Genomic DNA, 25,162 nt, shown 5'->3' on the forward strand with positions numbered 1-25,162 from the left:
TTAGAGTAATGCTTGGTAACAAGTATGGAAAACGTTTCAGAGTAAAAGCATATCAGTCACTTAGTAATGAAATAATAACATATATGATACTGAGTAAGGCAGAGGGATCCATCCTCTTGTAAATTACTCTTAATTCAGATTTGTACAGGCATTTAATTGCTGTTAAAGATGACACTAAGGTGGATCAAAAAATATAACTTACTGACTGACAACCATTGATTGCTGTTAAAGTTAATACAATTTCAAAGTAAATCACTTGATAAAGTACAAATGAATAATGGAATAGAAACCATTTTTGAAAGACTATAAAAAATTGATTCAATTCAAATAAAATTGGTGAGCAGAATTCAAAAATATATTAATTGTAGAATTAAACTTCCAAAAGGTTGCAATAAGAATACAGGATATGTTTTAGATAAGTTTGATTCAATAATTTTAAATTTTAGCAACAGAATAACATTGCCAGGAAACACATTTGTCTAAATAATTGAACATAAGTAACATTGTTTGTAATTCCCTTTTTAAGTATTTGATGAAAACATCTGAACCCATAAAATTGTAACAGACAAACAAAATAACAATCTTACAATAGTGTTAAGTTGTGCTTTATGATATGAGAAACCTGTTGCAGTTTCTGCTGGTAGTTGCTGATTTCTTTATGTATTGATATCCAATGAGTGTAAACAGTCACTTGCTCCAACTTTAAAATAGCAAAAAGTTAAAAACAGGAAATAATTAAATACACAACAGGCCAGTCAGCATTTGAAAAGAGAACATGGAAAAGAATCTTTCAGATTCAGATCCACCCCAGGAAAACAGTCAGTAATACTCATTAAAACTGTCTTTGTCCTTCACACATGTCATTTCCCCAACTTTGATGTAGTATTTGCTCTGCTGCACAATTTTCAGTCTAGATCTTTTTGTGACAAGCTTTCCTCTCATTGTTTAAAACCCTAAAACAATATGTTTTCCAATTCATCACTGGTGAATAGCTTCTCTTGAAATGCTTTTATTAACACGATCAGACCCTGCTTTCCCTTGCCATCCATATCGATTTCAATTCCTATTTCTCCTGTAATTATTTTCAGTTCCTCCAAACTCTGGGGTACACAGATTAGTATTGGGTTATAATGGGAAACTTTCTCAATGTGCATTGTGTTGTTTCAATAAACTCTGCATTGCCTCTTGTTCCTCACTGGTGGTTAAGAATTCTGTTACATTGCTACCTAGATGATATTTCACTGTGTTTCAATCAGAAACGTTGCTTGCAGGATTTAGTTTGTCTGTTTCTGAGGGACTCTCTTCTTCATTTGTGGCTTTATTCCCTTCCTCCAGGCCATGTGGATATTTTGACTCTCTCTGTAAGGGCTGTGTTTTCAGTTGGGGCTCAGATTTGCTCATCAGCTTCAGTTCCACATTCTTATCCAGGATTTCCTGCTGACGGAGGGTGGGCCTGGTCTCCAGAAAGGGCTGAGCTGGAATTAATGATAATATTAAACAGATCAATCGCATGAAAACTGAAAGAAATATAAATGTGCCTATTAACAGGCCAGTAACAGTAAATATTGAATCATTACATTTTAATGCCTTTTTCAAGAATTTAAATAGAATAGCTGTTGTAGATTTCCTGTTTAATCTGTTTCTACTGACAAGGATATGGAGCGTTGATTATAAACCCTTCTGAACTGCATGACCCCCCCAGAGAGCGGGTGCTGGGATAGGACGGAGAGTGGATAAAATGAAATAAAGCAGCAAGAGAGGGAAACTCAGTCTGTGGGTCGAGTGTATTGGAAGAAAACTCAAAAACGAAATCACAGGAAGACAGGATTCTCTAGTGAGGATTTTGCTGATTTGTTTCTCAAACCCATGTCATTTGTTAGTTAGCATAATGTTTTATTAGTATTGCTAACATTTCCTAGTGGTAATGAAGTCACAGGAAGCAGTAGATTTTATTAATTTCAAATAAATGCAGAGAAAATAATAGGTTAATTAACACATAATAAAGATAGCAAGACAGATGATGTGACTGCAGAATTGCTCCTGAGTTATCAGCATGATTGGCACGAACACATTTCAGTAATTGTCTGTGCCTTGAGGAACTCTATTAACAGTGATACGTCAGGGAGGGAGATGGACACCTCAAAAGTGGGTACTGCAGATGCTGGAGATTAGAGTCAAGATTAGAATGGTGATGGAAAAGCACAGCAGGTCAGGCAGCATCCGAGGAGCAGGAAAATCGACGTTTTGGGCAAAAACCCTTCATCAGGAATAAGGCTGGAAGCCTCTGCGGTGTAGAGATAAATGGGAGGGGGTGGGGCTATGGGGAAGGTATCTGAGAGTGTAGTAGATGGATGGAGGTGGGGGTAAAGGTGATAGGTCGGAGGGGAGGGTGCAGCGGATAGGTGGGAAGGAAGATTGACAGGTGGGACAGGTCATAAGGATGATGCTGAGCTGGAAGGTTGGAACTGGGGTGAGGTGGGGGAAGGGGAAATGAGGAAACGGGTGAAGTCTACATTGATGTCCTGGGGTTGAAGTGTTCCGAGGCAGAAGATGAGGCATTCTTCCTCCAGGCGTCGGGTGGTGAGGGAGCGGCGGTTGAGGAGGCCCAGGACTTGCATGTCCTCGACAGAGTGGGAGGGGGAGTTAAAATGTTGGGCCACGGGGTGGTGTGTTTGATTGGCGCGGGTGTCCCGGAGATGTTCCCTAAAGCGCTCTGCGAGAAGGCGTCTGGTCTCCCCAATGTAAAGGAGACAGCATCAGGAACAACGGATACAATAAATGACATTGGTGGAAGTGCAGGTGAAACTTTGATGGATGTGGAAGGCTCCTTTAGGGCCTTGGATGGAGGTGAGGGGGAAGGTGTAGGCACAGGTTTTGCAATCTCTGCGATGGCAGGGGAAGGTAGGTTATTGGGGGATGTGGATCTGACCAGATAGTCACAGAGGGAACAGTCTTTGCGGAAAGCAGACAGGGGTGGGGAAGGAAATGTATTTCTGGTGGTGGGGCCTGTTTGTAAGTGGCGGAAATGGCAGAAGATGATGCAATAAATACGGAGTAGGTGGGGTGGAAGGTGAGGACCAGAGGGGTTTTGTCCTTGTTGCGGTTGGAAGGGTGGGGTTTGAGGGTGGAGGTGCGGGATGTGGACGAAATGTGTTGGAGGGCTTCTTCAACCACATGAGAGGGGAAATGCGGTCTTTAAAGAAGGAGGTCATCTGGTGTGTTCTGGGATGGAACTGGCCCTCTTGGGTGGAGGCAGAGGAATTGGGAATATGGGATGGCATTTTTACAGGAGGTAGTATGAGGTGGTGTAATCTAAGTAGCTCCTGCAAGTGGGGACGTGGGGGGAGGGGAATGAAGGGGTGAGGGAGGGGAATGAGGAGGGGGAGCGGAATGAGGACATAGAGGGAGGGGAATAGAGATGGGGGGAAATAGGGATCGGGGGGGGGAATAGGGATGTGGGGGGAGGAGAATGGGGAGGTCGGGATTAGGGGAACGACTTGGCAGGGAGGGGAATGAGGAGGGGGGAGGGGAATTGGTTTGTGAGGGGAGGGAAATGAGGATGTAGAGGGAGGGGAATAGGGCCATGGGGGTAATAGGAATGTAGGAGAGAGGAATAGGGATGGGGGGGGGAGTGGAATGGGGACATGGGAGAGGGAATGAGGACATTGAGGGAGGAGATTGAATATGTGGGGGGAGGGTAAATGGGGAAGTGAGGGGAAGGGGAATGACGACATTGGGGGACAGGGAATGAAGTTATGCTGGGGAGCAGAATGAAAACATTATGGTGGGGGAATGTGGACATGGGGCTGGTTTGTGAGAAAGTGATTGGGGGTGTTTATGTGGAAGCGGTGGGGCAGCTTGGGGGAAGGAATGCAAAATGTAAGCAAGCCCCAGGAAGCCTCCAACCCTCCTCCTTCCGTTACTGTTCCTTCTGTCCTTCCCTTCCCCTTTTGCCTCCCTCACTCCTTCCCCTGTCTCCCAGATTACATCCTCATCATTTCCTGGGAATCATGCTGCATTCCATCCTCTACCGAGCATGTTCCCAGCTTCCTGGTCCTGTTCCCATTGTCTCTCAGGTCCCGTTACTATGACCACCAGATCCTGCATCCCACCTCCAGCTTCCCAGGTCCTATTCCCCCTCATGTTGGTCCCATCACCACCACCCCATTGTCCTGGATCCTGGTTCCCCCTCTCCCCTCTCCTGGGCCTTGTAACCCCATCCCCATCCTCCATTCATTTCCAAATGTACTGATAATGAGACATAGTAACATGATTGATTAGACATTTATGCAAGGTAAGATTGAACATAGTAATAGGTTTAACATTTCTCAAATGGTGAGCAGATGGGAAATGTTGAACTTCAAAGGGATTTGTTATCCTTGTTCATGACTAACTGAAAGTTAACATGCAGATACAGCAAGCAATTAAAGCAAATGTCATGTTGTTCCTCAGTACAAGGGGATTTGAGTACAGGAGTAAAGATGCTTTGCTGCAATTCCATTCAGCTTTGATAAGATGTCACCCAGACTATCATGTGCAGTTTAGTTCTCAGTACCAATGAAAAAATATACAGTACTTGGTGTAGATGGAATTCAACAAAACATTACAGACCAATTCCTGGGATGGAAGGATTTCTCTCAGAAATAATATTAAATAAACTGAACCTTTATTCTCTTGAGTTTGGAACAATGTGAGATGATCTCATTCTTCCAGGGTTCGACAGGGTCAATGGAGGTTGGCTGGCAGTCAGAGTTAGGGACCTTGGGACTCGTTCTCAGAATAAGGGGTAACTCACTGAGGTCTGAGGTGGGAAGGAATTCTTTCACTCAGAACCTGGTGATTCCTTGGTACGGACTGTCTCAGGAGGCTGGGGATGCTCAATTGCTGAGTATGTTGAGACTGTGATCAATAATGTTTGGATTATTAACAAACATCAAGGGATATGGGGAGAGTGCAGGAAAATGGTGTGGACGATCAGCCAATGAATGATGGAGCAGGCCTGAAGGGCTGGCCTCCTGTTGTTCCTGTTTGGTATGTTCTTATTCATTGTCCACACTCACGCTCTAGATGACCATGCTCACTTCCCTTACTCTTTTCCTTTTTTAAATACACTTACAGGTTCTTTCTTTCTAATTAGCATCTTTCCTTCCTTATTAATCTGTTAGTTATTCTTTTCAGTACTTTATAACCTATCTTCTGACCCGCCACTTGTTAAAGTACAGATTGGACACAGCCCAGGGAATCCCTTATAGACTCTACCTGTAAGCCTCTGTTCTTCCTGGAGATTGTTCTCATTGATAGTCTGGAATAAAAACCTCTTACAGACAGATTGGTTTAATTTTAGTCATCCCCTTTATTCACTAATAGCATCACTGTTACAACATAACACTGATACCTATAGGCTAAACTAACTAGGTTCTAATAACTTAGGAGATTAGGGTACCAGCTCTTCAAGTACCCCAGCAGGCTACTCTGATGTACTGATACAAAGTGGCTTGCTTTATACAAAAGTTTACAAAAACATTGCATGTTCTTAATTAGACAGATAACAATAATTAATAAGGAAGAAAAGTTAACTGACAGGTCTGTATACGCTTGACTAATCACTCCTACAGGCCCGAAGCCGTTCATCAGGTGGGAAAAACATAGGTTAGGTGCCTGCTAGTGAGATAAACTCCGATCATAAAGAGGTACCAGTCTGAGCTAATTGAAGAGTTCATAAGGTAACCTTGCACAGCTCACATGTCTGATACAATTATTTTAGAAAATGGCTTCTTAGCAACGAGGGCAAACTTTTGACCATAAAATGGCTTCCTGACACATTGTGGCAGAACCCCTTCAATGTTGGACTTAGAACAACTTTTTTTAAAGCTAGGAGCAGACTCCTGTTTTTAAGCACTGAATCTTTCTGTACCTGAGGCTGAGACGTTGCCGTAAGGTTGCATTTAAACTGATTCATTTAAACTTATTTGAATTAAACATGCTTTCTTTCAGGGTTGTGATTCAAATTCAAATAAGACATAAGATCTGATTAGTTAGAATTGATAGTGGGGCAGTTTGTAAGGTCTGTAGAGTGGTCAGCAAGAACAGCAAGTAAGTTAAAGCTTCATCAATATTACCTTTTAGAGAGTTTGTATTTAATAACCAGTAATGGCTACTCCATATCATCATAAAGTCCCAAAAATGCAATTAAGTTCAAACCATAGCAAGTAAGCACAAAGAGTTCATTTTCTACTGGCTTTGACAGCCCCAGCACTAAAATGGTCTTGGTCTCTCTCTCTCTCTCTCTAGTGTCCTTTTGAACTCTCAAGTCAGGGACTTGTATCAGAAAAATGTTTTTCCCTCTGTGTCTACCCCGCTTGCAAGGGTAAGAAGAATCCATTATAATTGATAGGACCTGACTGTTAATTACAAGGCTTTTGATGGTACTGGGTTTTGTTTCGAGGTCAGAATCAAACACTGTCATTAATTTCACAAGGGAACAGCCGTGAATGTTATCACTCAGTGTCCTGTTTACATAGATTCACTGATGTTAAGGCAAATGTTCTTAATTGCCTCAGAGCATCCTGTTATCACTTGGTGAGCACAGATGTTTTTATCTTCGGCATAACTTGGGACCCCCACCCCCAACTTTATTTCTGAGCCTCCCTGCCTGTCAATCTTCTAGTGTACAGCAAATGTGTTCTATAATTCTACATTACATTATAGACTAAATGTTTAAAGACATGTTTTAAGGCTATAGACTTTCTCACACTCACATTTGTGGAATTGTACACGTTTTTTTTCCATTTCAGGCTACACTTAACTTCCTTTAGTTGACCACCTTCCAATGAGAAAGAAGCTTAGTACTCTGAAATATCTCCATAACTGGTTGATTTTGCATCTTCATTGACCTAACCCTGAACCTAATTTCTCTGACATCATGCCCTCATTTAAGTTTAAAACCGTAGCCTTAGATCCTCGCTGCACCTCCTCAAATGGAATGGGATGCTTGATTATATTGGGATAACTGCTCCCTTGAAACAACTTTATTCTGTGATTATTAATTAACCCTGTCTCATTGCACTTTACCAGATGTAACCAACCTGCTCTCTGGTTTTCCTGATAATATGCTGCTCCATTAAATTATGATTCTATGAAACTGTCCCACAAACATTTTATGAACTCATCATTCACAGAATTTACCAATCTTACATACCTAATTTTATAGAATAAAATCACCTATGTTCACTGCTGTACCTTTCTCACAAGTCCCCAATATTTCTTCCTGCATCACCCATCCTACGACTTGGTGGGTCTTGGGGAAAATCACGAACTGCTACAGTCTCCATGGCAACACCTCCATCACAGTCCAGATCAGAGTGGTGCTGGAAAAGCACAGCAGGTCAGGCAGCATCGGAGAAGCTCAGGAAAGTCGACGTTTCGGGCAAAAGCCCTTCATCAGCCCTTCCGGATGAAGGGCTTTTGCCTGAAACGTCGATTTTCCTGCTCCTTGGATGCTGCCTGACCTGCTGTGCTTTTCCAGCACCACTCTGATTAGACTCTAATCTCCAGCATCTGCAGTACCCACCCTCCGCCTAGTTGATTTTAACACCTCCATCAGAGCCCACTTGCCAACCAATCAGCACTCTTCTCTCATAAATGTTGTTTTCCCTTTACATTAATATTCATGTGAATTGGTCTGATGAGTGCAAATGAAAAACTTCTCAAAAATATGTCTTTTTCTTCAGCAGCACTGAAGTTGTGGAGCGACTGAATGACTACTTTTAAACCGAAGACAGAGGTTACAACAAAGACCAAACATGAGGATATCAAAAACACAGCGCAATTTCCAGGTACGTTTTGAACTTGTCTCCAAGCTTGTATTAAACTGAAGGAGGTGCCAGTTTTCATTTCCAAATGTATTGATGATGTGAAGGTCAGACCCAGTCTCCCTGGCTGATGGATGTTTATGAGAGATCAGATATAAGGAACACACTGTATTTCTGATCCCTCACCAATGTGGATAACCTCACATTTCTCCATATTCCATTCCATGTGTGAATGTTCTTATCCACTCACTTAGCCTTTGCAAGTCATCTTGTACCCTTCTTACAACCTCCTCTAACATCTAATTTAGTGCCATCTGCCAAGTTGGAAGTATTAAATTTAATCCCACATCCCAATAATAAATTTAGATTGTGAACAGCCAGATCCTCAGCACAGCTTCCTGTGGTCTCTCACTGATCACAACCTGCTAACCTGAATATGACCCATTTATCCCTACTGTACGTTTTCTGACTGTTAATCCTCCAGTATGTTCACCCAAATCACATCAATACTGAAAAGGTGGATAAATTGAGCAGATACTTTGAGCAGAAACAAAATCACCAAAATAATTATGAATCAGATGAGAAAAGGAGACAATGATAATCCCTCAGGAAAGGATATTGAAAAAGCTGTCAGAACACACACTGACAAGCTCCTAGATCATAGACTTATACAGATGTACAGCATGAAAAAAGACCCTTCAGTCCAACTCATCCAAGCCGACCAGCTGTCCTAAATGTATCTAATCTAATTTTCCAGCATTTGGTCCATTTACCTCTAAACCCTTCCTATTTGGGTCCCTTTTAAATGTTGTAATTGTACCAGCCTCCACCATTTCCCCTGGCAGCTCATTCCATACACACGCCACCCTCTGTGTAAAAACACTGTGCCTTGTCATCCTTTTAAATCTTTGTCCTCTCACCTTAAACCTATGCCCTCTAGTTTTGAACTCTTTTACCATCCTCTTCCTAGCATCTTAAAAAAAAGGTGGCACAGCAGTTGGCAATGCAGCCTCACAGTGCCAGGGGCCCTGGTTCAATCCCAGCCTCGGGCAACTGCCTGAGTGGAGTTTGCACATTCTCCCAGTGTCTGCGTGGGTTTCCTCCAGGTGTTTCGGTTTCCTCCCACAATCACAAAGATGTGTAGGTTAGGTGAATTGGCTGTGCTAAATTGCCCATAGTGTTCAGGGGAGTGTTGGTTAGGTGCATTAGTCAGGGGTAAGGGGAATGGTCTGGGTGGGTTACTCTTTGGAGGGTCGGTATGGACTTGTTGGGCTAAAGGGCCTGTTTCTATACTGTAGCGATTCTATGAAGTCATTGCTGAGACAAAGGATGCATTTGTTTTAAATTTCCTAAAGTCTGTAACGGTCTCATCAGGTTGAAAAATAATCAACTTGACTCCTCTCTTCAAGAAGTGAGGGAGACAGACGGTGGGAAAGTACAGGTCAGTTAGCTCACTTCTGTCACAGGGAAAATGCTGGAATGTTTATTAAAGAGGCTGTAGACAGATACCTCAAAAATCTCAGTGCAATCAGGTTGGGTCGATGTGCTTTTGTGAAAGTGCAATTCATATTTGACTAATTTATTTCTTTGAGAAAGTAGCAAACAACTGGTCAAAGGGAACACTGTGGAAATTGTGACCTCAGGTTGCCAGAAGGCATTTCACAAGAGACCACATCACAGGTTACCATATGCCGATGGTAACATGTAAAGTTACATAGACAGAGGATTGATGACCTAATATGAAAGATAGATTATGTAAAAATCTGTCATTTTCAGGTTGGCAAGATGTGACGAATGAAGTGTCACAGTGATCAGTGCAGGGGCCTTAGTTATTTACAATGTAGATCAATGACTTGGTTTAAGGAACTAAATATATGGTTACCAAATTTATTAATAATTCAAAGAAAGGCAGGAAAGTTAGTAGTAAACGGACACCAGAGTCTCTAGAGGGATATAAATGGACAAGCATATGACAGCTGGTTTCGAATATGGACAATATGACCTTGACCAAAGGGAAAACAAAGAAAACTTACAGCCCAGGAACAGGCCCTTCGGCCCTCTAAGCCAAATCCACTGTCTAAACCTGTCACCCAATTCCTAAGCATCTGTATCCCTCTGCTCCCCACTTACTCATGCATCTGTCCAGACACAATGTAAATTAATCTCCTGTGCCTGCCTCTGCTGGCAACATGTTCCACACACCTTGTCCACTTTGGCAGCAAGAATAGGGAGCAATATTTCATTTAAACGGAGAGAGACAGTGGAACTCTGAAGGGTTAAGATACATGATTCACAGAAAGTTAGGATGCAGGTACAGCAAGTGATTCGGAAGGCTAATTAAATGTTGCAGTTTAATGTAAGAATTGATGCATAAAAGGATGTTGAGTTAAAGTTTACAAGGCATTTGTACTACAGCATTTGCAGGACCACCCACAGGTATGATCCCCTCATGTAAGATAAAGATATAGATGCATCAGAAGCCGTTCTGAGAAGGGGTTGCTAGGTTACCTTCTGAGGAATGTTGGACAGGTTGGGCCTCTATTCATTATAGATTAGAAGTAGGAGAGATGTTCTTACTGGAAAACACGAGATCCTGAGGAGATTTGATAATGTGGATGCTGAAAAAATGTTTCCTCTTCTGGGAGAGACTAGAATCATTGGATACTTAGTTTAAAAATGAGGGATCTTCCATTTCAATGAACTGGGAGAAAATTTCTTTTCTGTCAGAGGATTGTGAGTCTTCAGAACCTGCTTCTCCAGAAAGCAGTGAATGCAGGGACATTAAAATTTTTTAAAGGTAGTGCTGATCTATTCTTGACCAATCGGGAGTCAAAGGTTATTTGGGGTAGGTTTGGAATTGAGGATTATCCCTGTGGGCCTAGTGACTACTGCTGATCGAATCTTTTGTTCATGAAATGCAGGTAGGAATAATGCTCTATTTGGATTTACGAATGGCTTTCGATAATTTATCACATGGAAGTCTCGTGAGTAAGGCCAGAACACATAAAATGAAAAGATAAGTTACTGTTACTGCATATAGTTCTGGCTGCCACACTAACAAAATAACGTGGAGGTTTTGGAGAGGGTACAGAAACGGTTTACCTGGAGATTGCCTGGTTTGGAGGGTATGAGCAATGAGGAGAGATTTGACAAACCTGGTTTGTTTTCACTTGAATGGAGACTGAGGGGTGTCCTGAAGCATGTTTACAAAATTATGAGAGGCATGGATAGAATGAATTCTCAGAGTCTTTATCCCAGGGTAGAAGTGTCAAACACTAGGGGACGTAGGTTTAAAGTAAAGGGGGGAAAGTTCAAAGAAGATGTGAGAAGCAAGTTTTTTAAAAACACAGGCTGGTAAATACCTGGAATGTGCTGCTAGAGGCAGTGGTAGAAGGAGTATAATAGCAATTAAGAGGCATCTTGACAGAAAAATGAATAGGTAAGAGATAGAGGGATACAGAGCGCAGAGAGGTAAAAGGATTTTAGTTTAAAAAAGGAGACATGTGTCAGCACTGGCTTTTCAGGCCAAAAGCTCTAAAGGTAAAGAGACCAGAACTGCACATGATATCCTCGGCCTGAGGCTCTCCAAATGTAGCAAGATGTCTTCACTCCTATCGTCAAATCCTCTGGCGATAAAGGTCATTGTGCTTTGGTTAGATCACACATTCCACATTACCATATTAAACATGGCCGATTCACTCATTATCCTCTCAGTTCTCCATTCCCCTCTCTCACACTCTCCCCTCTCAGTGCCCTGTACTCCCAGTACAGGAGATTCCCCCAGACTCACCCTGTCCCCTCAGTTCTCCATTCCCCTCTCTCTGAGTCTTACCTCTGTATGACCGTATCCAGGTGATTATCCCGAATGTAGCAGCCAGTCCAGTGACTGATCCAATAATAATAAATATTATTGGAAGGTGGGACCACTCTCCGTTTTTTTCTTGAATTGCTGAAACACATTTGAATAACACCAGTATTATTTTTGTTCCTGGACCCATTCCCAATTTTCTGTTGACTGGGGACAATTTTAACTGATCCCACTCATTGGGAATTGTTTAGATTGATTGAAATGCTGCTTTGACCCTTATCGGATTTCCCTGTACAGTGAAGTCACTAAAGATCCCATTGATGGGGATATAAACATCACGTTGTCCCAAACCTAGGGGTTACCCTCCTGTTCCCCTTCTCCCTGGTATCTGTGCTCTGTCCTTGTTCAATCCCCAGCGCTACATTGGACAGCCCAGGAGGCAGCATCACTGATGGTTTTCATATCAAACTTCAAAGGGATGAGGAATAAACAGAGCGGCACAGTGGCTCAGTGGTTAGCACTGCTGCCTCACAGCACCAGGGTCCCAGGTTCGATTCTCAGCCTTGGGTGACCGTCTGTATGGAGTTTGAACATTCTCCCCATGCCTGTGTGGGTTTCTTTCGGGTTCTCTAGTTTCCTCCCACAGTCCAAATATGTGCAGGTTGGGCGAATCGGTCATGACTAAATTGCCCAAAGTGTTAGGTACATTAGTCAGAGGGAAATGGGTCTGGGTGGGTTACCCTTCGGAGGGTTGGTGTGGACTATTCCCACACTGTAGGGAATCTGTTCTAAACTGACTGCGGGAAACTGGGCTGAGCTGATAATGAACAAAAAGACAGAGAAACAGAGCTGACACTTCAAAAAAAAGCACTTGGTCCAATCTAACTCCAGGATTTGGTCCTAATTTACTGCAGTGAACCCACCATGGTGAAGAGATGAAGTAAGTGAGAGAAACCAGCTCAAAGAAAAGGCTCCCACAAATGTCCAGAGATAGTGAGACAGACACTTGGATATGGATCAACTGATCAGAGTATGGGTGGATTTGTGAACTTGAAAACTCAAATGTAAAGCTGACAGTGGAATGTCTTTGGAATTGAGCATCTTTAAAAAGAATAAACACAATGAAACTTTGTTTTTCTGTTTGTGTTAATATCTTTCTAACTGCCCTGTGTTGTTTCTTTTTGTGTAATTAACCCGTGCTCTGTGTTTGAAGAGCCTCTGTAGGTTCTTGTGAATATGTTTCAGTGTCCGTCAGCACCATAAATAATAAACATGTCAAGAAAATGATCCATCAAGTCAGACTTTCTAAATATCCTTCAAGCTGGGACTGGGAGCTTTTTGGTTTCTCAAGGAATCAGGGCATCTGGGAAGCAGAGAGTCAAGAGGATTTGAGGACAATGACTAGCCATGGTCATGTTGAACAACAGAGTAGAATTAGTAGGGTACTTGAAAGTTTTAGGATTTTCAATTAAATTGTGGTGAAAATCATCCATAACCTCATTGAATGGTGGAAAGGATTCAAAAGACACACGCACGTGCACACACACACACACACGTGCACACACACACGTGCACACACAGACACACACACGTGCACACACACACGTGCACACACACACACACAGACACACGCACGTGCACACACACACACACACACACAGAGACACACACATACACATACACACACACACACACACACACACAGACACACAGACACACAGACACACACACACACACAGACTCTCCAGTCTCTTACCCCACTGATAGAGCTGGGCCTCTGCCAGGCTGCTGTGTTCAATTTGACAGGAGTATTGATCCTCATCCCCAGCATTGATCTCAATCTCTTTCTGGATCTGATGGGTCCCATCGTGGTTCGGTCGTACCCCCGAGGAATATGTCCCAGACATGACCTCTCCATTCCTTAGCCAGGTCACCTCGATGTCTACAGGATAAAACCCAGTGACCAGGCAGGAGAGAGTGAGTGGCTTGTCCCGACCATTGGGCTCCCTCCTGGAGATGAACACTTCAGGCTGGACTGTGATGGGAAAGGGTGAAAACACAAACAATAGACAGATACTGAATGGAATGGGAGAATGGTTTCATAGATCAGTGAGGTTAGATCAGAACATGGAGCAAAACTGAAATACATACTTTTCCTCGCAAAATATTGTTTTCCGAAGTGTAAGCGTGATTTTAAACGCTCAACAAGTTCCTCTTCCAAGTGCCATTTCCAATGCCTGTTCCTTTCTTTATCCGAATCCCAGTTCTCCTTGATCTTCACTGCAAAGTGATTGGATGCCACCCATCTCATTCTGTCCGGCTCTAAACTAATAAAGTCCTTTCCATCAAATCCAACATTCATCGATCTCTTCACAGAGCCATCAGCAGTGATCTCTACAGTCCTTATGAATTGCAAAATATGCACTCCTGCCAAAATTTTTAAAAAAGCCAAAATTAATTGTTCACTGCAAAGTCCCCTTAATATCAGAGTTCTTCCTCCTGGCTGAGTGTTACCCTGATAGATTACTTGGAGGGTTCTGTTACAGTAACAAGATCTCTCAGTGGAATCAGTTTCACACAAACAGATCCCGTGTCATATGAACTGATAATAAGACATACTGTGACGAAGCTGCTCCTTTTACAAGGTGATGATGTCCTTGGCTTTTTTTCCAGAGAGGTCGTAAATGACACAGACTACAAAACATTTGGGGGTTGAAGGGTTTTTGGGCCAATTTGTTTATAGCTAACAGGTACTGCCTCAGGCAGAAGGCATTCAAGTTTTTAGATTAGATTAGATTTTCTACAGTGTGGATACAGGCACTTTGGCCCACCCAGTCCACACCGACCTTCCGAAGAGTAACCCAGCCCCCTCTGACTAATGCACCTAACACTATGGGCAATTTAGCATGGCCAATTCACCTGACCTGCACATAGAGTCATAGAGATGTGCAGCATGGAAACAGACCCTTCAGTCCAACCCGTCCATGCCGACCAGATATCCCAATCCAATCTAGTCCCACCTGCCAGCACCCGGCCCATATCCCTCCAAACCCTTCCTATTCATATACCCATCCAAATGCCTCTTAAATGTTGCAATTGAACCAGCCTCCACCACATCCTCTGGCAGCTCATTCCATACCCGTACCACCCTCTATGTGAAAAAGGTGCCCCTTAGGTCTCTTTTATATCTTTCCCCTTTCACCCTAAACCTATGCCCTCTAGTTCTGGACTCCCCGACCCCAGGGAAAAGACTTTGTCTATTTATCCTATCCATGCCCCTTATAATTTTGTAAACCTCTATAAGGTCACCCCCTCAGCCTCCGACGCTCCAGGGAAAACTCTTTGGACTGTGGGAGGAAACCGAAGCACCTGGAGGAAACCCATGCAGACATGGGGAGAATGAGCAAACTCCACACAGATAGTTGCCCAAGGCTGGCACTGTGAGGCAGCAGTGCAAACCACTGAGCCACCATGCCGCCCACTTTTTTTTTCAAATGAAGTGTTTTAATAAAACACCTGTACAATGAAAAGGGGAGTGGCCAGTTCTCCCAGCTCAGCTTGTCTCTGGTTTGGTTTTTTTTGTAGCTGTAGTGTGAAAGGCTGCTAGATTGATCAGCAAGCTCAGGCCAGTCCTCTCTGTCTGACTTCCATTTTGTAAGAACTTGTGTTTATGATTTTACCTTTTGAACCACTGGAGCACCCGGTGGAAACCCACGCAGACACAGGGAGGATGTGCAAACTCCACACAGTCAGTCACCCAAGGCTGAGAATCGAACCTGGGACCTTGGCGCTGTGAAGCAGCAGTGCTAACCACTGAGCCATTGTGCCACCCTAAAGGGTACTTATAAGGATCGTTGCAAGTATTTTGGAACAGCATCATTAAGTGGGCTGATCTGGTGGGTTTTCGGATAGGATAAGTTGCTTGGTATTCTGTTTTTTGTCCTCTGTGTTTCATTCAGTAATCTTTAAATAAATTCTGTTTTGCTGAAAACAGCTGATGTTCTCCTGGAATATCCACTGTACACCTGCTTAAAACAACTGGCAAAGTTAGGGTCTGGACTACCTTCTTCAAATGTTTGGAGGGGGTCTGGCCTGGTCCAGAACAATAGGAGCAAGTCATTTGTCTTTGGGTCTGCCCTGCTATTCATTGTTGAATTGATTATGGCCTGAACTCCACTTTGACTTCATGTGCAGGAAGTGCACCCAACTCCAGCTCCTCGAAAACCGCGTGAGGGAAGTGGAGCTGGAGCTGGATGAACTTTGGATGATTCAGGAGGCAGAGGGGGTTATTGAGAGGAGTTGCAGGGAGGTAGTCACACCTCGGGTACAAGAAAAAGGCAGATGGGTTACAGTCAGGGGATGGAAAGGGAACGGGCAGGCAGTGCAGGGATCCCCTGTGGCCATTCCCCTCAATAACAAATATACTGTTGGTGGGGGGGGGGGGGGGGGGGGGGAAATGACCTAGCAGGGGTAAGCAATGGGGTACAGGTCTCTGGCACAGAGTCTGTTCCTGCTGCTCAGAAAGGAAAGGAGAAGAGGAGCAGACCATTAGTCGTTGAGGACTCCATAGTTAGGGGGACAGATAGGAGGTTCTGTGGGAACAAAAGATACTCACAGTTGGTGTGTTGCCTCCTGGGTGCTGGAGTTCGTGGTCCACATAGGCACCAGTGACACAGGTAGGGAGAGAGATGGGGATCTAAGGCAGACATTCAGGGAGCTAGGGTGGAAGCTTAGTGCTAGAGCAAACAAAGTTGTTATCTCTGGTTTGTTGCCTATGTCACATGCTAGTGAGGTGAGGAATAGGGAGAGAGAAGAGTTGAACATGTGGCTACCGGGATGATGCAGGAGGCATTTGGATACCTGGATAATTGAGGCTCTTTCTGGGGTAGGTGGGACCTCTACAAACAGGATGGTCTACACCTGAACCACAGGGGTACCAATATCCTGGGGGGGGATATTTGCTAATACTCTTTGGAGTGGTTTAAACTAATTCAGCTGGGGGATGGGAACCTGAATTGTCGCTCCAGTGTACAGGAGGTTGAGAGTAGTGAGGTCAGAGATATGGTTTCAAGGTCACAAGAATTCACCGGCAAGCAGGAAAGTGATTTGAAGTGTGTCTACTTCAATGCCAGGAACATCCAGAATAAGGTGGGTGAACCTGCAGCATGGGTTGGTACCTGGGACTTCGATGTTGTGGCCATTTCGGAGACATGGATAGAGCAGGGACAGGAATGGTTGTTGCAGGTTCCAGGATTTAGATGTTTCAGTAAGAATAGAGAAGATGGTAAAAGAAGGGGAGGTGTGGCATTGTTAGTCAAGGGCAGTATTACAGTGGCAGAAAGGGCATTTGATGAGGACTAGTCTACTGAGGTAGTATGGGCTGAGGTTAGAAACTGGAGAGGAAAGGTCACCCTGTTGGGAGTTTTCCATAGGCCTCCGGATAGTTCCAGAGATGTAGAGGAAAGGATAGCAAAGATAATTCTGGATAGGAGCGAGAGTAACGGTGGTTGTTATAAGGTGAGCAGTTTGCTGGTAGTGACCACAATTCGGTTATGTTTACTTTAGTGATGCAAGGGGATAATCTATACCACAGGGCAAGAGGTATAACTGGGAGAAAGGCAATTATGATACGATTAGGCAAGATTTAAGGTGCATAGGATGGGAAAGGAAACTGCAGGGGATAGGCACAATTGAAATGCGGAACTTATTCAAAGAACAGCTAATGTTTGTCCTTGATAAGTATGTACCTGTCAGGCATGGAGGAAGTGGTCGAGCGAGGGAGCTGTGGCTTAATATAGAAGTTGAATCTCTTGTCAAGAGGACGAGGAACGCTTACATAAGGATGAGACGTGAAAGCTCAGTTAGGGCACTTGAGAGTTACAAGTTAGCCAGCAAGGACCTAAAGAGAGAGCTAAGAAGGGCCAGGAGGGGACATGAGAAGTCATTGCCAGGTAGGATCACGGAAAACCTTAAAGCTTTCTATCGGTATATGGAATAAAAGAATGACTAGAGTAAGATTAGGGCTAATCAAGGACAGTAGTGGAAGTTGTGCGTGGAGTCAGAGGAGATCAGGGAAGCACTAAATGAATATTTTTCGTCAGTATTCACACTGGAAAAAGACAATGTTGTCGAGGAGAATATTGAGATACAGGCTACTAGACAAGACAGGATTGAGGTTCACAAGGAGGAGGTGTTAGCAATTCTGGGAAGTGTGAAAATAGGTAGGTCCCCTCCGGATGGGATTTATCCAAGGATTCCCTGGGAAGCAAGGGAGCAGATTGCAGAGCCTTTTGGCTTTGATCTTTATGTCATCATTGTCTACAGGAATAGTGCCCGAAGACCAGAGGATAGCAAATATTGTCCCCTTGTTCTCAAAGGGGAGTAGAGATAACCCTGGTAATTATAGACCAGTGAGCCTTACTTCAGTTGTGGGTAAAATGTTGGAAAAGATTATAAGAGATAGGATTTATAATCGTCTGGAAAAGAATAAGTTGATTAGATATAGTCAACACAGATCTATGAAGGTAGGTCATGCCTTACAAACCTTATTGAGTTCTTTGAGAAGGTGACCAAACAGGTGGATGAGGGTAAAGTGGTTGATGTGGTGTATATGGATTTCAGTCCCATGTTTGATAAGGTTCCCTATGGTAGGCTACTGCACAAAATACAAAGGCATGTGACTGAGGGTGATCCAGGGGTTTGGATCAGAAATTGGCTAGCTGAAAGAAGACAGAGGGTGGTGGTTGATGGGAAATGTTTATCCTGGAGTTCAAGTACTAGTGGAGTACCGCAAGGATCTGTTTTGGGGCCACTGCTGTTTGTCATTTTTATAAATGACCTGGATGAGGATGTAGAAGGATTGGCTAATAAATTTGCAGATGCCACTAAGCTCAGCACAGTTGTGGATAGTGCTGAAGGATGTTTAGGTTAGAGAGGGACATAGATAAGCTGCAGAGCTGAGCTGAGAGGTGGCAAATGGAGTTTAATGTGGAAATGTTTGAGGTGATTCACTTTGGAAGGAGCAGCAGGAATAAAGAGTACTGGGCTAATGGTAAGATTCTTGGTAGTGTAGATGAGCAGAGAGATCTCAGTGCCCATGTACATTGATCCCTGAAAGTTGCCACCCAGGTTGACAGGGTTGTTAAGAAGGCATACGGTGTGTTAGCTCTTATTAATAGAGGGATTGAGTTTCGGAACCATGAGGTCATGCTGCAGCTGTACAAAACTCTGGTGTGGCCGCATTTAGAATATTGCGTACATTTCTGGTCACAAAATGATAGGAAGAATGTGGAAGCTTCGGACAGGGTTCAGAGGAGATTTACTCGGATATTGCCTGGTATGGGTGGGAAGGTCCCATGAGGAAAGGCTATTTTCAATAGAGAGAACAAGGTTGAGAGGTGACTTAATAGAGACATATAAGATAATCAGAGGGTCAGATAGGGTGGACAGGGAGAGCCTTTTTCCTTGGGTGGTGATGGCTACCATGAGGGGACATGGCTTTCATTTGAGGGGTGATAGTTAAAGGAGAGATATCAGAGGTAGTTTCTTTACTCAGAGATGAGTAGGGGCATGGAATGCCCTGCCTGCAATAGTATAGAACAGTATAGAACAGTATCTGTTCCAAGGAGGACCAGTTCCACCATAGAACAGTATCTGTTCCAAGGAGGACCAGTTCCACCATAGAACAGTATCTGTTCCAAGGAGGACCAGTTCCACCATAGAACAGTATCTGTTCCAAGGAGGACCAGTTCCACCATAGAACAGTATCTGTTCCAAGGAGGACCAGTTCCACCATAGAACAGTATCTGTTCCCAGGAGGACCAGTTCCACCATAGAACAGTATCTGTTCCAAGGAGGACCAGTTCCACCATAGAACAGTATCTGTTCCCAGGAGGACCAGTTCCACCATAGAACAGTACCTGTTCCCAGGAGGACCAGTTCCACCATAGAACAGTATCTGTTCCCAGGAGGACCAGTTCCACCATAGAACAGTATCTGTTCCCAGGAGGACCAGTTCCACCATAGAACAGTATCTGTTCCCAGGAGGACCAGTTCCACCATAGAACAGTACCTGTTCCCAGGAGGACCAGTTCCACCATAGAACAGTACCTGTTCCCAGGAGGACCAGTTCCACCATAGAACAGTATCTGTTCCCAGGAAGACCAGTTCCACCATAGAACAGTATCTGCTCCCAGGAAGACCAGTTCCACCATAGAACAGTATCTGCTCCCAGGAGGACCAGTTCCACCATAGAACAACTTGACACTGACATTTTTTACAAACCCACCGACTCCCATAGCTACCTGGATTACACCTCTTCCCACCCTATCTCTTGCAAAAATGCCATCCTGTATTCCCAATTTCTCCGCCTCCGCCATATCTGCTCCCAGGAGGACCAGTTCCACCATAGAACACACCAGATGGCCTCCTTCTTTAGAGACCGCAATTTCCCTTCCCACGTGGTTAAAGATGCCCTCCAACGCATCTCGTCCACATCCCGCACCTCCACCCTCAGACCCCACCCCTCCAACCGTAACAAGGACAGAATGCCGCTGGTGCTCACCTTCCACCCTACAAACCTTCGCATCAACCAAATCATCCGCCGACATTTCCGCCACCTCCAAAAAGACCCCACCACCAGGGATATATTTCCCTCCCCACCCCTTTCCGCCTGCCGCAAAGACCGTTCCCTCCGTGACTACCTGGTCAGGTCCACACCCCCCCTACGACCCACCCTTCCATTCTGGCACTTTCCCCTGCCACCGCAGGAACTGTAAAACCTGTGCCCACACCTCCTCCCTCACCTCTATCCAAGGCCCTAAAGGAGCTTTCCACATCCATCAAAGTTTCACGGGCACATCCACTAATATCATTTATTGTATCCATTGCTCCCGATGTGGTCTCCTCTACATTGGGGAGACTGGGGAGACTGGGCGCCTCCTAGCAGAGCGCTTTAGGGAACATCTCCGAGACACCCGCACCAATCTACCAAACCGCCCCATGGCCCAACATTTCAACTCCCCCTCCCACTCTGCCAAGGACATGGAGGTCCTGGGCCTCCTTCACCGCCGCTCCCTCACCACCAGACGCCTGGAGGAAGAACGCCTCATCTTCAACCCCAGGGCATCAATGTGGACTTCAACAGCTTCCTCATTTCCCCTTCCCCCACCTCATCCTAGTTTCAAACTTCCAGCTCAGTAACTGTCCCCGTGACTTGTCCGTACTTGTCCTACCTGCCTATCTTCTTTTCCACCTATCCACTCTACCCTCTCCTCCTTGACCTATCACCTTCATCTCCTCCCCCACTCACCCATTGTACTCTATGCTACTCTCTCCCCACCCCCACCCTCCTCTAGCTTATCTCTCCACGCTCCAGGCTCTCTGCCTTTATTCCTGATGAAGGGCTTTTGCCCGAAACGTCGATTTCGCTGCTCGTTGGATGCTGCCTGAACTGCTGTGCTCTTCCAGCACCACTAATCCAGTATTTGGTTTTCAGCATCTGCAGTTATTATTTTTGCCCTGCCTACAACAGTAGTTGACTCACCAAATTTAAGGGGATTTAAATTGTCATTGGATAACATGTGGATGAAACTGGAATAATATCGGTTAGATGGGCTTCATATTGGTTTCTCAGGTCGGCGCAACATTGAGGGCTGAAGTGCCTGTACTGTGCTGTAATATTCTATGTTCTCTGTTTCTTGCCACTGACAATCTATCACTCATTTGTAGAACAAAAATCTGTCTAAATCAGCCCAGCCTAGACTTAATTAACTAGTGCACTGGCAATTACAACCAATGTACCCACCATCTCTGCAGCTATTTAAGACTCTAGGGATGCAACCTTTGGACTCATTAGCTTATCTTGCACTTTTTCTGTAGTGACAATGTTTAGTTTAAGATCCTTTTTTCTTTCAGGATTTTCTTCTATTTTTAAGATTCGGTGTCTTCTATTTTGAAGTTTACAGCATTTGTTCAAAGTCATTGCCATTTCCTTGTTTTCCATTATAATTCCCATGATTCCATATGATAACGTGCATCAGTTATTGCTGCCTATTGGTCACGAGGTAGCCATTCTACAGCTGTCTCATACAGTTGTGGTCAGAGTGTCCCAAATCGTGTATGTCTCAGTCTCAATCTGGTGGCTCAGTGGTTTGCACTGCTGCCTTACAGCTCCAGAGACCCAGGTTCAATTCCAGCCTCAGGTGACTATCTGTGTGGAGTTTGCACATTCTCCCTGTGTTTGTATGGGTTTGCTCCGGTTTCCTCCCAGAGTCCAAAGATGTGCACGTTAGGTGAACTGGCCACGCTAAATTGCCCATAGTTTTCAGGGATGTGCAGGATAGGTGCATTAGTCAGGGGTAAATATAGGATAGGAGAATGGCTCTAGGTGGGTTACTCTTCAGAGGGTCAGTGTGGACTGGTTGGGCTGAAGGGCCTACCTCGACACTAGGGATTCTATGATTCACATATTGCAGTCTAACTGTGGTCATAGTCTGATTTGCTTTAAACAGGGCAGTTAGTGGGGGAATCTGGATCAGTAATCTTACCAGATGTTTGGTTTGTACATTTCATTACCGTCCTCAGATCCCTCCTTGCCTTGTCAGAATGTTCGTCCCCTTGCTTTGTGAGAGTTTTCCAGTAATTAGCATCGTACGCATCTGTCATCCACTGCTGCAAAGAGACTGTCTGACGGGTGTCACTGTCATAACGGGCCACAGGAACTCCATTGATCATTCCCACACCAACATATTCAGGCAGGTCAGTTGTGCCAGAGACAGCCATAAAAGTTGCAGTGAAGATTTTTCTGTCTGTAGGTTTAAACAAAAGTGCAAGGGTCAGGTTTGTGTACTCGATCAGGCAAAGCCCATTCCCAAAAACCCTATAATCAATGACAGGAGTCACTCAAACTGTCAAATCCACCGTCTCAAAAAGCAGCTGCAACCAGTCCTGCAGACAGTGGATTTTCTGATAATAACACCCAGATAGGAACACACTCCATTCTCTTTTTTTGACATAAAAAAAGACCTCCGCAGTTCTTGCAGGCAATTCTGATTTTACCTCCTTCAGAAATATGCAGCCATTCTTCTGTCATAACAAATCAACACACAGCGCCTCACTTCACCAGGGACCAGAGTTGATTCCACCCTCGGGTGTCTGTCTGTGTGGAGTTTGCATGTTCTTCCTGCATCTCCCCGTAGTGCAAAGATGTGCAGGCTAGGTGGAGTAGCCATGGGAAATGCAAGGATACAGTAGGTGCAGTGGGTCTGGATGGGATACTGTTCAGAGGGTTGGTGTGGACTCAATGGACCAAATGGCCTGCTTCCATGACGCAGGAATTTCACATTTTGTTTTTTTAAAAATGCCCTTTGTAGTGCAGAACTGTCTTCATAGATTAGAAGCAGCCAAGGAGGCAACATTGCGAACAGATCACCAACTTCTGTTTTTATCTAGAAAGATCCAGGAAAAACATGGAGAGGGAAAATAATGATCAGCATTTTGAGATTCCACTATCCCTCTTCCAGACAGAAACTAGGAATCAGTTACTGTTTATACTCTGGACAAAAAAGACAACAGTAGATTATCAAGGTTCCATTTTACTGAAGTCCTGAAAAAGGGTTCCACCCGAAACATCGAGTTCTCCACCTCCTGATGCTGCCTGGCTCGCTGTGTTCTTCCAGCCTCTTACCTGTCTATTCTACTGCTGGCTTAACACTTGATCTTTTCTTGAATTCAAATTGCAGAACCAGAGCTTCAATGGTGGGTTAGTCTCTGGAGTAAAATCATCTAAAATAATCAATGTTGTGGAGGCGCCAGTGTTGAACTGGGGTGGACAAAAGTTAAAAATCACACAACACCAGGTTATAGGTTTATTTGGATACTTCCAAATAAACCTGTTGGACTATAATGATTTTTAACCTTAAAATAAACTGTGAATCATCTGTCACCAGTAACCAAGACGCTGAAACTCAGGCAGGCTAATACTTTAGAAACCAAGGACTACATTTCGTTATTATAGTTATTAGTGTGAAGCAACTTCACTCCCTCACTGCCAGCCAATCACATGGCAGGAAATCTGCTCAGGCATGGCGCAAGAAATTGAGAATGGAGACAATTTTCCTCACATGCCATGTGGAGTTTGTACAATTACTAAACTATTAATCCGATTAAAACTATTAAGACTCAGAAAATGTTCTGGGGCTGCCAGTACGAATCCTATTACGTTGATCGAATTTGAATTCAATACAATCTGAAGTTTAAAAAGTCTAATGATGACCATGAAACCATTACTGAGGGGAAAAAAAACCCCCATCAGCTTCACTAATGTCCTTGAGGGAAGGAGACTGCCATCCTTACCTGGGCTGGCTTATGTATGACTACAAACCCACAGCAATGTGGCTAACAGTTCACAGCCCTCTGAGAAATTAGGGATGGGCAATAAACGCTGACCTAGCCAGTGATGCCTACGTTCCATTGAAACTGAAGTCTCATTTGTGTATTTTCCTGCCGGGTATACTCAAGACAAGGGGTTATAAAACCAACTGCAATGCGTGTGTCGAGAGTGTGGTGCTGGAAAAGCACAGCATCCCTGCAATGTGTGTGTATGTGATAGACTGCTCTTCCAGTGGAAGGTACTAGGAAGGTGAAAGCTAAAGAGAACAACTCAGCTAAATGGCAACAACTATGACTACCATATCGACAAATTGGTAACAGGTTACTCATTAAACTCCTTCGAATACACAAAACCCATATGTCACTAGTTCAAAATTCAAAAAGCCAAAATGTACAAAACATACATATTTCTACACAGGAATCACTCACTTTACATCACACCCACAATGTCAGAGATATTCCTATTGATCTGCACATTCAAAACATTTTCAACATTGTCTACAATGTCAATGGTGAATTGGTACACTTTGGCCAGAGCCAGGGTAAAAAGTTGCAAATTGCAACTGCCACAAGATGACCAGCTACAAGTTCCAAAAGGTCAGTATTCATGAATGGCCTGGCAGTATGTGGTTATTCATTCATATTGGCCACACAGGGACTAGCTTTGTGCACCTTGACAAGTCATTTTTTTCAAAATGACATCCCAGTACCAGAAGCATTATGCCAAGATATCATGTGCATATTACACTGGGGACACATGGGTATCAAATACATTGGTGGTGGAGAGGTGGATGCGATGAAAATTAAGCGGGTTGTTTTGTCCTGAAAGGTGTCAAGCTTCTTGAGCGTTGTTGGAGCTGCCCCAATCCATGCAAGTGAGGAGTATTCCATCACACTCCTGCCTGTGCCTTGTAGACACTGTCTGGGGAGTCAGGGGGCAAGTTACTTGCCACAATATTCCTTACCACTGCCCTGTTCTTGTAGCCACCTGTATTTATATAGACTGTCCACTTCAGTTTCTGGTCAACAGTATTGCCCAGAATGTTGATAATGGGGATTCAGTGATGGTGATGCCATTGAATGTCGGGGACAATGATTACTGTCTGGCATTTTTGTGGTGTGAATGTTACCACATGACAGAGAACCACAAATT

General features: G+C 44.1%; 1 protein-coding gene across 2 annotated transcripts in view; it reads right to left on the reverse strand.

Annotated features, from left to right (window-relative positions):
- Nucleotides 1–332: 332 nt before the first annotated feature.
- LOC140455468 (class I histocompatibility antigen, F10 alpha chain-like) overlaps nt 333–25,162 on the reverse strand; it is a 28,740-nt gene continuing 3,910 nt past the window's right edge. Inside the window, exons 2-6 of one of the 2 annotated variants that reach the window (XM_072550352.1) lie at nt 22,167–22,427; nt 13,771–14,046; nt 13,376–13,654; nt 11,644–11,760; nt 335–1,475 (exon numbers count right to left, since the gene is read on the reverse strand). In XM_072550352.1, coding sequence (XP_072406453.1) covers nt 1,249–1,475; nt 11,644–11,760; nt 13,376–13,654; nt 13,771–14,046; nt 22,167–22,427 — 1,160 coding nt within the window. In that variant the 3' untranslated portion in view covers nt 335–1,248. Of the gene's footprint in view, nt 1,476–11,643; nt 11,761–13,375; nt 13,655–13,770; nt 14,047–22,166; nt 22,428–25,162 lie in introns of both variants that reach the window. The other variant, XM_072550353.1, reaches the window with a different exon arrangement.

Source organism: Chiloscyllium punctatum, chromosome 30 (assembly GCF_047496795.1).
Source record: "Chiloscyllium punctatum isolate Juve2018m chromosome 30, sChiPun1.3, whole genome shotgun sequence".
NCBI lineage: Eukaryota > Metazoa > Chordata > Chondrichthyes > Orectolobiformes > Hemiscylliidae > Chiloscyllium > Chiloscyllium punctatum.